Genomic DNA, 13600 nt, shown 5'->3' with positions numbered 1-13600 from the left:
TAAATAGATATTTTCTTGTCAGAACAGTCTCAGACAATCGATAAGAATGTATGTGTAACTTTTTTTCTCTGTCATCTTGTATTGTTGTTTTTATTTTCTTGTTGCTACAGTTTCAGTATAAAATGGTCTTTTAGTACTGTATCTGAAACTTTAAATAAATATATCTCAACTGCAGGTTAGTTTCACACAAAAGGAACATGCAGACCAGGATAATTTATTTTTTTCACCTTTCCTGAAGAGCATGGAGGTAGCACACCATATAATTTGGTGTGTTTGAGCTTCAATGCAAACAATCACAGGAAACAGGGAAGGTCAAGGACACAAACAACAAATTTGGTAATTGTAGATTGTTTTTTGATATTTTTTTGAAATTCTCCTAGCAGAAAAACTAATTATCGTAGAATTTTGGAAATGACTGTCACACGAAATTTGAACCTTCCTTAAAGTAATGACCACTGATTGGATTTCGAAAGAAAAGTTATTGATGTTGAAAAAAAAACAACTTAAAAATTACCTTACGCAAGCACGAGCACTTCCCATGGACAATGTATTTTTAGTTGACAAGCAATTGTAAGTATCGTAGACTAGTGGGAACTAATGTAGAAGTAAATCAGAACCTTAGTAGAATTCATTAGGGACTTTATATTTCTGCACACTACGAAGTTGGGAAAATACCGCAAGGTGTTCTAATATGAACTGGTGCTGGTAATATCACATTAAAATTAACAACTTAAAAATTAGGTACCAGTGTTGTATGACATTGGTACTTACCTATTATGCATTGCCAAACATTCTTTAAGGTGGAATTTTGCTTTTCTCAAGAAAATAATTTCAATTTGTCACATTACGAATATTTATTGTTCTTCCTTTTTTTTCGCTTTCGTAAAGCACAATATGGGGGGTACAGCTTGACATGTCACGGATCATCAGTGGGTATGCAGAGTTTCCAACCTTCGTAACCGAAAAATACCTGAATAGCTCCACAAACCATTTCCGGCAATGTTAGGTTAGGTAAGCATAGTTAAAATTTTGTTCGTAAAACAATGCAATACAGCTTCAAAAAAATCACCTTCACTACTTGCAAAATAACGGCGTGGTTGGAAACACTGACAGGGGGTTACGTCATCAAACGTATGGAACATCCGGTCCATATAGAGGAAGAATGGCAATTGTGCATCGGAGATATATTTCTCTTCGAAAATACATGAATTCCTGGTCCAATAGATTCAACGATGAAAGAAAATACCTCCACGAAGTTTGAAAATGCCACAGAAACTCATTTCCGTAAGCAGTTTCTCCTGTAAAATTGAAGAAATGTTTTCCCTATATCAAACTGTTACCAAAATTACCTTAGACAAACATGCGTGCTTCCCATGGACAAGGTATTTAACCATTGTCAAGCGACTAAGTATTGTAGACTAGCGAGAATTAATGTAGAATCAAATCGGAAGCTTAGTAGAATGAATTTAGGAACTTTACTTTAATGCTAAGAGAAACAAACCTGGCCCACCTAACATAACTATGAAAGCATACATTGAACAAAATCTTAAGTAATCATTAAAACTCCGCAGTGTGTGTCAACAGACGTAAATCGAAATTGAACCACATAAAAATTCAATTCATAGCATTATGAAATTCCAATAAAATAAAAGGAACTTGCACCCAAATACAATGCTATGGTCGGGTAATTAATTTTGCTGCTGAATATAGCATACGGTATTCACACCATCTGGTGAAAATAGCCATATATGGTATTCACACCACCTGGTGAAAATAGTCGCGGACTTATTTTAATGCTATGAAAACCTGGTTAAAAGAACTACCAAAGCATATTAGAACAAAATCTTAAAAATTTATACGAACCAGAAAGTTGCCAAAAATGACAACCAAAAACAATTCAGAATATTTATTGGTAAATATGCGACATAGCCCGAACGGATTTCTTCAAATTTACAGGAGAAACTAGGCCTACTTACTGAAATCAGTTTCTGTAGCATTGTCGAAGTTCTTCGAGGTATTTTATTTATTAATTCGAGAGTGACCTGAGAAGATAATTTCAGAAGTCATTTATACAAGCACCCATTAAGTTTACCATAATTAATATCAACATTGGTGTTATCCCAATATAATTACAGATATCACTCCTATTCATTACATTTGCAGACACATATTAGTCCGTCTCTGCTGATTTTCTCTATATGTTCCATACAAAAGTACAATATAACTTGCTCTTCTTGAAAGTGCAAGGAAGATTTATTTACCTGTACGTCAAATTCGAAAAAATAATGAAAGTGCCAATATCAAATTGTAAGAAGGGCCACAAGGCGGAATGACTGAGGCAACAAGCAGGAATAAACGTAATCCCATATATTCAGTGTTTTCCTCTGCAAATATATGCCTACCGTTCACCATTACAAATAACGGCTAATCTTGAACATACTTTTCAGAGTTCACAACGAACTTCTCTGATGAAAGAATCACTTTGAAATGCTAACAAGCCTACTGAAAAGGTTATAAATGTGTGTCTAGAGAAACGAGAAGATTACTTACGGTTACCTAGATAACAATTCAATGGAAAATTACTAAATTCTTCACAAATTAGGACAAACTCTTTGTAGAAACTGTTTACCTATCAGCATAAATGGTTGGTAAAAATATTTCTACACAATCTTTAGTAACTGATCGCGGCAATTAATCCAAGAATCACAAAAATATGGATTTTAAAAATTTAAAAAAAGGAAGAAACATACGAATACTGGTTAATTAATTCATTTAGTATGATAAGAACAGTATTACTTACGGAGTAGCTCGCAGACTGTAGTCGTTCGCTATAGTTTCTATTCCGCCAGCTCTTGCTACAGCAACATAACAAGATTCGTTACCAAAATCAATTCCTATCACTGACATAGCGGCCATTATACACACAGCACTTTTCACTAAAAAAAACAATAGAACGGAAGAACCACACGCCTCTTCGTGTCACTAACAAAGCAAGACTACCAGAACCTCGGGTTTAATGTTTCCGACCAATCGTTTACCGGTAAGCGGACGAAACTTCGAGAGCACACAGAGCACATGGAAGTGTGCTTCGCGTAGGTCTGCGAACTTTCTCGAATCGAAAGGAGAAATGAAACAGCCGACTATTGCGGAGACAACGTGCGAGTTTACGTCATTGGCAAACTGGCATGAGTTCGTGCTTTTCATTTGTCTAGAGCTACATTGAATCACCAATAAAGAATATTTTCACAAAACATTTCGCACAAGCAAATGAAATGAGCAAAGAAACGCAAAAACATTATGGCTTTTAAGATTTGTAAATGACAGCACTTATCAACTAACAGTGTAGAGATATTAAACGTCAAATTTAACACCCGATGAAAAGTGGATAAATATTTAGTATTTCCGAATTTTTAAAAGTTCACTCGTGCTGAAGATTAATCCTTACGATGATGAACTTGATTGATTTGCTTTATCCAATGTACAGGGTGTCGCAAAACTCTTTCAACAACGCTTGGGTGCTGGTAGATATCATAAAAACAAGTAACTTTTCAATATAAAGCTTACCTCGAAAGCGCTTAGTTTCTGTACGTATGCAACCCAACACAGCAAACGCTTGCTCTGACATAACTACCAGGGGCGCGTGGCAGGGTTGCCACTAGCGTTCCTGGTTAAGAGAGACGACTTGAAAACAACGACTTGTGAATCTTGCCTGAGCAAAATCCAAAACATTAATGATACTTACGAGGTTGTAAGAACCATTGACAGTATTTATAAACTGACCAAGACAAATAATGGGCAGACTGAAATTAAAGATTACTCATTCTAAAATATCTCCATAATTGATTGATTGATTTGGTTTATTTTAATTCGCTTTTCTGCCACCTTTGGCTAATCGCGAAGATGAGGATGATATGATGAAATAACAAATGACACCAATGTCTAGGCCAGGATTTAAACCCGAGACACCTGGTGCCGTAGCGAGCTGTGCTAACCACATCACGACGGAGGGTTTCGTGTATCATGCAATATCAACAATTGCAAGGGACACGTGATATAGGGGAAATCCACGAACGAACAAATGTAAGTATGATGTGCTTGCTGCCTCGTTTCGAACATTTGACATTCAAACAAAAACTACTGGCTGCTAGTGCATTACACAATGACTCTACCATCGTGGTTGCAATCACATTCGCAGCAAAACATGCCTTTACTGCAGAAATGAACTTTTCTTGTCAATATATTCGTTCTTGATTTTTCAAACGCTACTATTGTTCCAAGAGTCAAAATAATTCGTTAAGAGCAGAGAACTAACAGACTTTATAAATTCAGTTTTCTTACAGTGTTCTTTTTACGTTAAGCTCAACGCACCAATAGGTGTATTGGTGCAGTAGTTTCTCCCTTTTCAGAAAAATCGGAACTACGAAGACGAATGATCCAGTGACGTATTTCTCCTGGACGGAGCTCTTATCAGGAATCTTCGATAGAGAGATCACGTATTCGATCACGAAGGCGGCTCAATAGACTTTTGCTGTTTCAAAATTGTTTTTTGTCATTGTGCAATACGAGTGGCCTTTACAGTTCAGTGCTTGATATAAGTATGCATTTCTTGTCTTTGGTTTTTAATAAGGACTAGTTTTAATGTGTGAATTTATTCATGTCTAAATGACGTTTTTCATTAAATTAAAAGCCGGCCCCGGTGTGTTAGAACATCGCACTACGATGCCAGGGGTCTTGGGTTCGAATCCCGGCTTGGGCATGGATGTTTGTGAGTGTCCATTCATCAATTTCATCATATCATCACTCTTTCACATCGCAAATTAACCAAAAGTGGCATAAAAAGCGAACTAAAATAAAGCAAATCAATCAATCAATCATTAAATTAAAAGAGCCTTGCATTTATTTCCTTATGAGACGAACAAAATTAGCACTAACACTAGCACAGATATTACAATTTATTTGGAAATTATTCCTAACATTACATTCTGCGTGTTCGAAACGAGGCAGCAAGCACATCATGCTTACATTTGTTCATTCGTGGATTTCCCCTATCTCACGTGTCCCTTGCAATTGTTGATATTGCATGATACACGAAACCCTACGTCGTGATGTGGTTAGCACAGCTCGCTACGGCGCCAGGTGTCTCGGGTTTAAATCCTGGCCTAGACATTGGTGTCATTTGTTATTTCATCATATCATCCTCATCTTCGCGATTAGCCAAAGGTGGCAGAAAAGCGAATTAAAATAAACCAAATCAATCAATCAATTATGGAGATATTTTAGAATGAGTAATCTTTAATTTCAGTCTGCCCATTATTTGTCTTGGTCAGTTTATAAATACTGTCAATGGTTCTTACAACCTCGTAAGTATCATTAATGTTTTGGATTTTGCTCAGGCAAGATACCCAAGTTGTTGTTTTCAAGTCGTCTCTCTTAACCAGAAACGCCAGTGGCAACCCTGCCACGCGCCCCTGGTAGTTATGTCAGAGCAAGCGTTTGCTGTGTTGGGTTGCATACGTACAGGATAGATTTTAAGCGCTTATAGCGCAGAAACTAAGCGCTTTCGAGGTAAACTTTATAAGGAAAAGTTACTTGTTTTTATGATATCTACCAGCACCCAAGCGTTGTTGAAAGAGTTTTGCGACACCCTGTATATATAGCCCCAATCCCACTGACTCACTGACATAAATGTTCTCCATGAAGGAAGCCCCGGAGGCGAAAAATGCCCGATTACGACCCCCCATGAAATTGTCCCAAAAGGCCGAGAAAATTCAAAAATCGCTCAATCGGCCCTTCCTTAAGGGTGAAAATGCCCTTTTTTAACGTCCTTAGCAACCGTTGCCACGGACATTTTTTGCAGCACACATTGTTTCCTTCAATTCTTAATTGTCTATATTATATTTCTCACAGATCAATAGCACACAGATGAATGAACTCATGACTTTGAAAAGGTGCCTGAAACAAGGGTGACATCTACATAATAAGGAGTTTCAGCCCAGATACAATTACGTATATATTGTTATACTCAATGCGTAAATATCTACATCGTGCTTGTTTTAACTAAATGCTTAGGGGGTATAATGACATGCAATTCCTTAGAGCTTGCCGTGCCTGTTGTTGTCCATGGAAACGGACGTTGCTAGGGAACTTAAATAATGTTTATTTTCACCCCGAAAACTACTGTAAGGGAATTATGCTAGACTCTTCGAATTTCAAAATGCGAGCATCAGAATTTATTACAGAGGCAAGGTAGGCATTTGAGGGGAAACAGTTATTATCCAATTACGTTCAAAAATGTGAAAATGACAAAAGAAGTAAATATAACATTTTCTATTTAGTGTCGCAGTTTAATTCGTAAATGCAAAACATCCAACTAATTATCTTGAAACGGTTATTACTTACTCAGTTCATTATGAAGAAAATAGACAATAATAGTTTGAATATTTTTACCTTATTAGAGCCCATACACACATAAAGTTACTTTCTAAACTTTTCAAAGTTATATATATGTTCCCCATCATCCAATACAACATGCAGACATTTTCAAAGTCATTAAGATCATTGAGGAACCCCATCTATAACATGATTGCATTCACAACGTGGCCGAAGGTCAAGCATGCGAGCGTACAAGACGTGGCCAAAGGCCACGTCTGAAAGTACGCCAGTATTAGATATATAGCAGGCTACCAGCAGGGTTCGAAATCGCTGCAGATTGGTGGGGGGAAGGAGCAGAGACACACACACACACTCTATTATACTGTGTGCGTGTATATACAGGGAGGTTATTTCAGTCGTTCACCGCCAGCGTGTCGGCCGTTCGGCGGACTCTTCATGCAACAGGTCCCGGCAAATTGCGTTCAGGAAGTCCGTAACAGAAACCGCTTGTTTTGTAATGTTTCCACTTTTCACAATTACAGTTACAATTACAATTGAAATAAGCACATACCTTGTCGCAAGGATGCTGGAAAAGGTGTCCTCGCAAATACAAATATTTCTGGCACCTTATTCCTGACATCTAATCTTAGATTAGACATCGCTACTTTATCCTCAGTTGACAGAAAGGGAAGACAGCATCCCGGCGCATAAAGCAAACCGAAAGCGTAAAATGATATTTAAAAGTAATAATAATGATGATCACTAACCTCCTGTGTTATAAGAGATGTTGAAAATGACCTCCTTGAACCTCCTTAGGTTCAAGAGATCCTGTCTCTCGTAATTCCCTGACCACTTTTCTGCAAGAATTCGTTTTCGCGTAATTACCGTACATAAAAACTCTCTGTTCAAGAGTATATTTGTTTAACGGCATAAGCAATGAATGAATAACAATTAACACACAATAAACACTGGCCATGAGTAGCACATTACAATAACACAGTATAAACAACACGCGTACTGATAAACGCAAACAGAAGTGAACATGAACGTACAGTGACTACGTCTGGTAGCTGACAGTGTTGCTAACCATTTTTCGGCAATGTCCCTACAGACGTAGTCAAAATGTCCCTACAACTGACCAAATGTTCCTGCTCCACGTAAAGCGACTAAAAAAAAAAAAACACCTCATGAGCATGCAAGACAGAAGATAAAATATACACATTTACTTACCAAATCTTTCTGCTCGGTGCTTCCACAATTAATGAAGGAGCGAATTTACAGTACAGGACCCCTCCCCGATTTTTGTAATATTTGGCATACTCACTAATTGAGGCCTCCTAATCACGAATTTGAAGTTAAAATTTGTGGGTCACGTGTAGAAATTGCAAAATAAGTTAAATTGAGTGGTCCGCGATCGGCACGATTGCTCATTATTTACCGGAAGATTTTGTGTTTCCAATACTTAAAAAACGAAATATACATTCATGATATTACTACGACCCCAAATTTTAACTATGTTTGCTTATCCTAACCTAACCGTACCTGAATGGTTCGTGGGGCTATCCGTCAATGGTTTGTTGGGCTACCCGTGCATGTTTTTTTCGAGCCCAAATTTTAACTATGGTTGCCTTGCCTAACCTAACTTAACCTAACCTTACCGAGAATGGTCAGTGGGGCTATCCGTGAATGGTTTTGCGCTAATGGTGATTACGAACCGATAAAAAATCTTATTTTCGTAGCACTTTAACGGCAAACGTTCATCATCGAAGACGACATTTTCGTATCCTGCAATTTTATGATTGATGTACTGTTGCCAAATTTACCTGTAATCAAATCAGTTCTTCTACATCGTGATTGTCGCTGTCACATGTAAGGACGTTCTTTGGGCAATATACTGAAATCCATAAGTTTATTAATTAGCCCACAGCCATCCTCCTGCACACTCAACCTAACAATCTGTACAACATTAACAACGTTTTACTGTTCTCTTCCGCCATTATTACACAATTCATGCTCTCCAAGTATGAAATCAACAGTGTGGCAACGCTGTAGAAAGCGTAACTAATTGCAAACGTCAATTGTTGATATCAACAAATATGGCTACCATACTTGTATACGGAGAATCATTGCGAGAATTGAAAAGCTTATTTTACAATTTCTACACGTTAATGAACAATTTTTTCACCTCACCCCAACATGTTAACTTGAGATAAATCATCACGACTAATTATTTCGTGAGTATAAGACGTAGCATAGAAATTACAGAAGGGTCCGGTATTGTAAATTCTTGCCTTAATGAATAATAGGGGTGTGCGGGACAGAATTTTTTGGGTCGGGACGGGATCGGGACGGTAATTTTTTTAAATCCCGACATTCGGGACTGAAAAATTTGCAATTTCCCGACCAAGTCGGAAAATTTTCGGGACGGGAAATGTTCGAAATTTTCCGAAGCACTGGAAATTTAAGTCATTTTCACTTTAAGTGATTGTTTTTGCATTTCTAGAATAAAAATTTACAATTTTCGATAAGTTCCAAAAACTTACAATGCAGAAAACGTCGAGAATTAACGACTTTTTAAAGTGACCATTCGGTATTTCCCGACTGCTCGGGATCCCGAAAAGTCGGGAAGTCATTTCCCGAAGTCGGGATTGGGACGGTAATTTTTTTTCCCGATCCCGGTCCTGACTTTTCGGGATCCCGCACACCCCTAATGAATAACGTTGAGTCGTTTACTATTGATTATGTTATTTGAAGTCATACATGGTGTTGCTGTGAAGAGATAGATGTTGGTTGGTGATATATGCTGTATTTCCTGCAGTCTTTAACAATTTTGGTCCCATTTTATTTCCCTTTGTTGTTTTTGTATCACTTAACATTGAAAATATTCTTTCCGTTTCCACGTTAGAATGGGGCAATGTTAGCACTATTTTCGCGAGAGTGGAAATGTTTTCAAAAAAGAACGTGCCTTGAAAGTTTTTGGTAACCGATAACATGTTCCAAAATTCTGATGGAGACTTGTCAGTTAGTTCTTTTTTTTCCTCCTCGCTAAAGTATCCAGATAAACTAATACATAAAATGTAATTTTCCAAGATTGAAAAAAGTACCTACGATTTCCCTCATTTGGCAAAATCTGTCCCTACGTCCCTACGCGGGCGAAATTTAGTGAAAAGTCCCTATGCGTAGGGACATGTCCCTACGGTTGGCATCACTGACGATACGTGCAGTTTGAAGCGCCCTCTCGCGGCTGACAACTCCCCCAACCTCCGATAAGTTGCCGGCGCTGTCGCGACAACTGAGGATAAAGTAGCGATGTCTAATCTAAGATTAGATGTCAGAAATAAGGTGCCAGAAATATTTGTATTTGGGAGGGCACCTTTTCCAGCATCCTTGCGACAAGGTACGTGCTTATTTCAATTGTAATTGTAACTGTAATTGTGAAAAGTGGAAACATTAGAAAACAAGCGGTTTCTGTTACGGACTTCCTGTAATGCAATTTGCCGGGACCTGTTGCATGAAGGGGCCGCCGAACGGCCGTCACTCTGGCGGTGAACGACTGAAATAACCTCCCTGTATATACTATATATATACAGGGCCGTATAAAGGTTTGAGGAGGACTCTGGACAAAATGTTTTGTGGGGGCCCCCATCTTTTTATTTTTTTTTACTAGGAGCTTTATTAGCTCAATATGTTAACCACCAATTTTCAGCAGTTGAAATGGTAGACCCAAGCCCGTAGCCAGGAATTCTTTGTAGGGGGGGCGAAGGCAATCCTAGAGGGGGCAATTTCTTAATATATTGTGTCGCATTGGCAGATATAGCAGAGTACGTACACAAATGGATCATGTCTTGAAACTGCAACAAACAATAAAAACTTCGAGCAACGTCAAATTACAATATTTCGATAATGATCTTTCCAGACTGCCAAAGAATCAGCGGCATGCCCAAGGGGGGACTAGTGGGGGTTATAGCCCCCCTTTTGTTCCAATGCTTTTTAAAAAAATAACGTCATAGGCAGGAAAATATGGCAAAATGAGGAATGGCTACTTAAAAATGTAGACATAAGCCCTCCCTTTCGAAAATCCTGGGCACGCCACTGCAAAGAATATAAAGTTTAACATAAATAAGCTAATAGGGACTGTATCTACTTGATATTTACAGGTCGATAATGTTAATAGATGATAAATACGTACCAACAGCTTTGGGCCTCTCTGCAAAATTGATCATAATTATTCTCTCTGGTTTCCAGTATGCAAGATTTTTGCTCACAAAGGTATCTAATGTGAATCCAACAACACCATTGTGTTGTGTTGTGCAAGAAAAATCGAATTAATTAAATAATAATGGTTACATATTATCTACACTTTGATGAATTGTGTAAAAATTTGTAATACATTTTCTTGTACTTGCTAAAACGTTAAAGCATGGGTCCCTTAGTCTACCACAGACTCTATTTTCTTCAAAGGGGAGAATCTTGCATCACTACAGACAATGTTTGCCTACTGGTTAAGTTAACCATTTTGCAAAATATTGTGAATTGTATTATATTATAGTTGAAATACATGTTTTGACACCTGGCATACAAATAGGAATCCCTTGACTGATCAATGACTTCTTGGATTACAGTGTCATCTTTAATATTTCATATTAAGTTTCATAGAAAGAAATTGTTTTAATAGGGCGCAAATAACTTTACGGCGCGCCATGGCATTCTCTTTAACATTTTTATTTACTATAGATCATTTGGCTCCCAGGGCCGACTCCCGCCGTCCCAAAGCTCTGAACTTGGACTATAAGAATAGCAGATATTGCGAGTGAAGCGAACAAGAAAATTTTACGAAATGTATTTTTATTTGTATAAAATTTGAAATGGAGGGGGGCAAGTACCCTTGACCGTCTGGAAGAAAATGCAAGGAACGCGTAAAAACTAATTCCATCATGAGTATCCAATTGTCCTGCTATTCTTAGATTCTCCTAGTCTTGTTTTTTTACTTCAATGTTTGCTTCTCCTAGAATGGACTTCCGTCCAAGGTCGGGGGGCGGTAATGCCCCATGCCCCCCTGTGGTTACGGCACTGTTTATGAGTGTGTCTTCATCAATTTCACGTCATCAGTCATTGTTGCGATAAGCTAGAAGTGGCAGCAAAGCAATGATAAGTAACAAAAATGAAATATCCACTCCCTCTCTCTACCACATGAAGCAAAAATGTAAGCAGTTCCAAGTTCATAGCAACACATCCAAGAAAAACATCCGACACCTTTAGACACCTTTAATACAAGACTACTCAAAATGTCACAACTGTTCTTGATACTGAAAATTGCGAAATCATTTTCCGAAGTCTGAATCTGGAAGTGAATTCCCCCCCTCCCCAAATTATGATACGACATTATACGGAATCCCATACACCCTAATAAATCACAAAATCAATAAGTGTCTTTGTTATGTTGCTAGAGTAACACATGATATAATTGTAAAAATTATTGAGAATTTCAGGTAGGAATGTGTTCTGTATTTTTCACAGGGGAGCAAAGCAGGCTCTCCCCCCTGACCCCTCTAGCTACGGGCTTGGGTAGACATGATTTTAGAATTAGTAGTCATTCACTCACAATCGAACATATCGCAGAATGGTTTGCAGGGAGAATAGCGCAGTAAAATAAAGTTACAGGACGAAAATTGTAGCGCTATAGCAGCAGTAAAATTCTGCGTCTAAATGTCTACAGTATATTATGGAGAGTAAACACTGTAACTACAATATACAGGGTGTCTCATCTAACATTGTGACCTGAAATATTTCGTGAACAACAACAAATATTGAAAACTGCTTTCGCAGATATATAGGTATGAGAGGGGCTCATGAAATTAGTGGACGCAATACGTTCAACTACGTAAGGAAGTACGATTTTCAACACAAACTTAGGTTATTTTTTTTTATGGAAACCCCATTTTATTTTCAGCTCATTTGAAAGTACGGAATAAAGCATTAAGAATGACGTTTGTTACATTGTAATACGTCAAGTAGTTCTCAAGTAAATGTAACCTGAAGTTGACGCTTGAAACAAACATTCTCACAAGTTGATTCCTGTGTCGTAACATGCATATCCCCCTTTTGACGCCATTCGTGTATCGTAACAAACATGTTACTCTTCTGCATACTATGCGTTGTGCTTAGGAAAGTTGTTAAGTTCCCAACAACTGCGAATTGTACATAAGTAAACTCTGACAAATTATCTAAAAGGTTCTGATACATCTTTCTGAGTTATCAAAAAAAAAAAAAAAAAAAGTGAAGTGTTCCCCTGTGCATAGCACCACGCCATGAAGGCGTATAGGGGGTGTGAGGGTAACGCCCCACACTTTCTTGATCCGGTCGTGAGTGGGGGTGATGTGATCAGCATCACGCCCCTGACCGCCTTTACCCCCCCAGGGTTTCCCCCAGGTACCCATGTTATTCGACGCTGGGTAGGCGCCGGGGCCGCTTCCACCGTTAGAAAAGTTCCCGGATTTGAACCGGCCGGGGATCGAACCCGGGACCTTGAGCATGGTAGTCAGACGCGTTACCGACTTTTTTTTTTTATTATTATTAAAGGAAAGCCCCTATGCGGAAGCTTCCCCCATCACACTTCATTCACTCATATCATTTCATTCATATTTCAATTTCAAGACTTTTCAGGACAGACAATCACAAACATCCATGGCCGAGCCGGGAATCGAACCCGGGACCCCTGGCGTCGTAGCGCGATGTGCTAACCACTCCGCCACAGGGGCCGCCCACTGAGTTATTGATTTGAGTTATCAAATAAGGGTTTATTAAAAAGTATAAAATTTAAACATTCCGCCATCAGTTACATACATAAATGTTAGTACATTAACATATTTCTAATTTTTAATTGGCGTTCATTTATTTACGTCATAATTTTTAGTACATTGGAACAATCAACTCTTCTAGTTTGGTCATGACAAATCTTTAAGTTTTAAACTTTGAAACTTTGCAGCTTATAAATTTTCCTTCAAACTGATTTATCAAATTTATCAAATAAAGCAAGGGCGTAACAAAATACACTGATTAACCAGACGTTTGTGATAGTGTACGTATGGCAGAACTGTTGCTGAGCAAATAGTATTTTCAGACTGAAAAGGCCTGGATGATACTTATCTATGGCTCGTGTAGGAAAACTGCAGCACATTCGTGCAGGCTGTATGCGTGACGACATTTGCGCTCGGCTCTGCCGACCGGC

General features: G+C 38.3%; 1 protein-coding gene across 1 annotated transcript in view; it reads right to left on the bottom strand.

The window, feature by feature from the left end:
- Hsp110 (heat shock protein 70Cb) overlaps positions 1–3122 on the bottom strand; it is a 154988-nt gene extending 151866 nt beyond the window's left edge. The window contains exon 1 of the mRNA XM_083134000.1: positions 2801–3122. Within this exon, the coding sequence (XP_082990126.1) occupies positions 2801–2916 (116 nt within the window). The 5' untranslated portion in view covers positions 2917–3122. The remainder of the gene's footprint in view (positions 1–2800) is intronic.
- Between the last annotated feature and the right edge of the window lie 10478 nt (positions 3123–13600).

This window comes from Lepisma saccharinum, chromosome 13 (assembly GCF_977018435.1).
Source record: "Lepisma saccharinum chromosome 13, izLepSacc3.1, whole genome shotgun sequence".
Classification (NCBI taxonomy): Eukaryota; Metazoa; Arthropoda; class Insecta; order Zygentoma; family Lepismatidae; genus Lepisma; species Lepisma saccharinum.
Note: the sequence above shows the minus strand (reverse complement) of the source record. Positions and strands in the feature narration are given on the sequence as shown.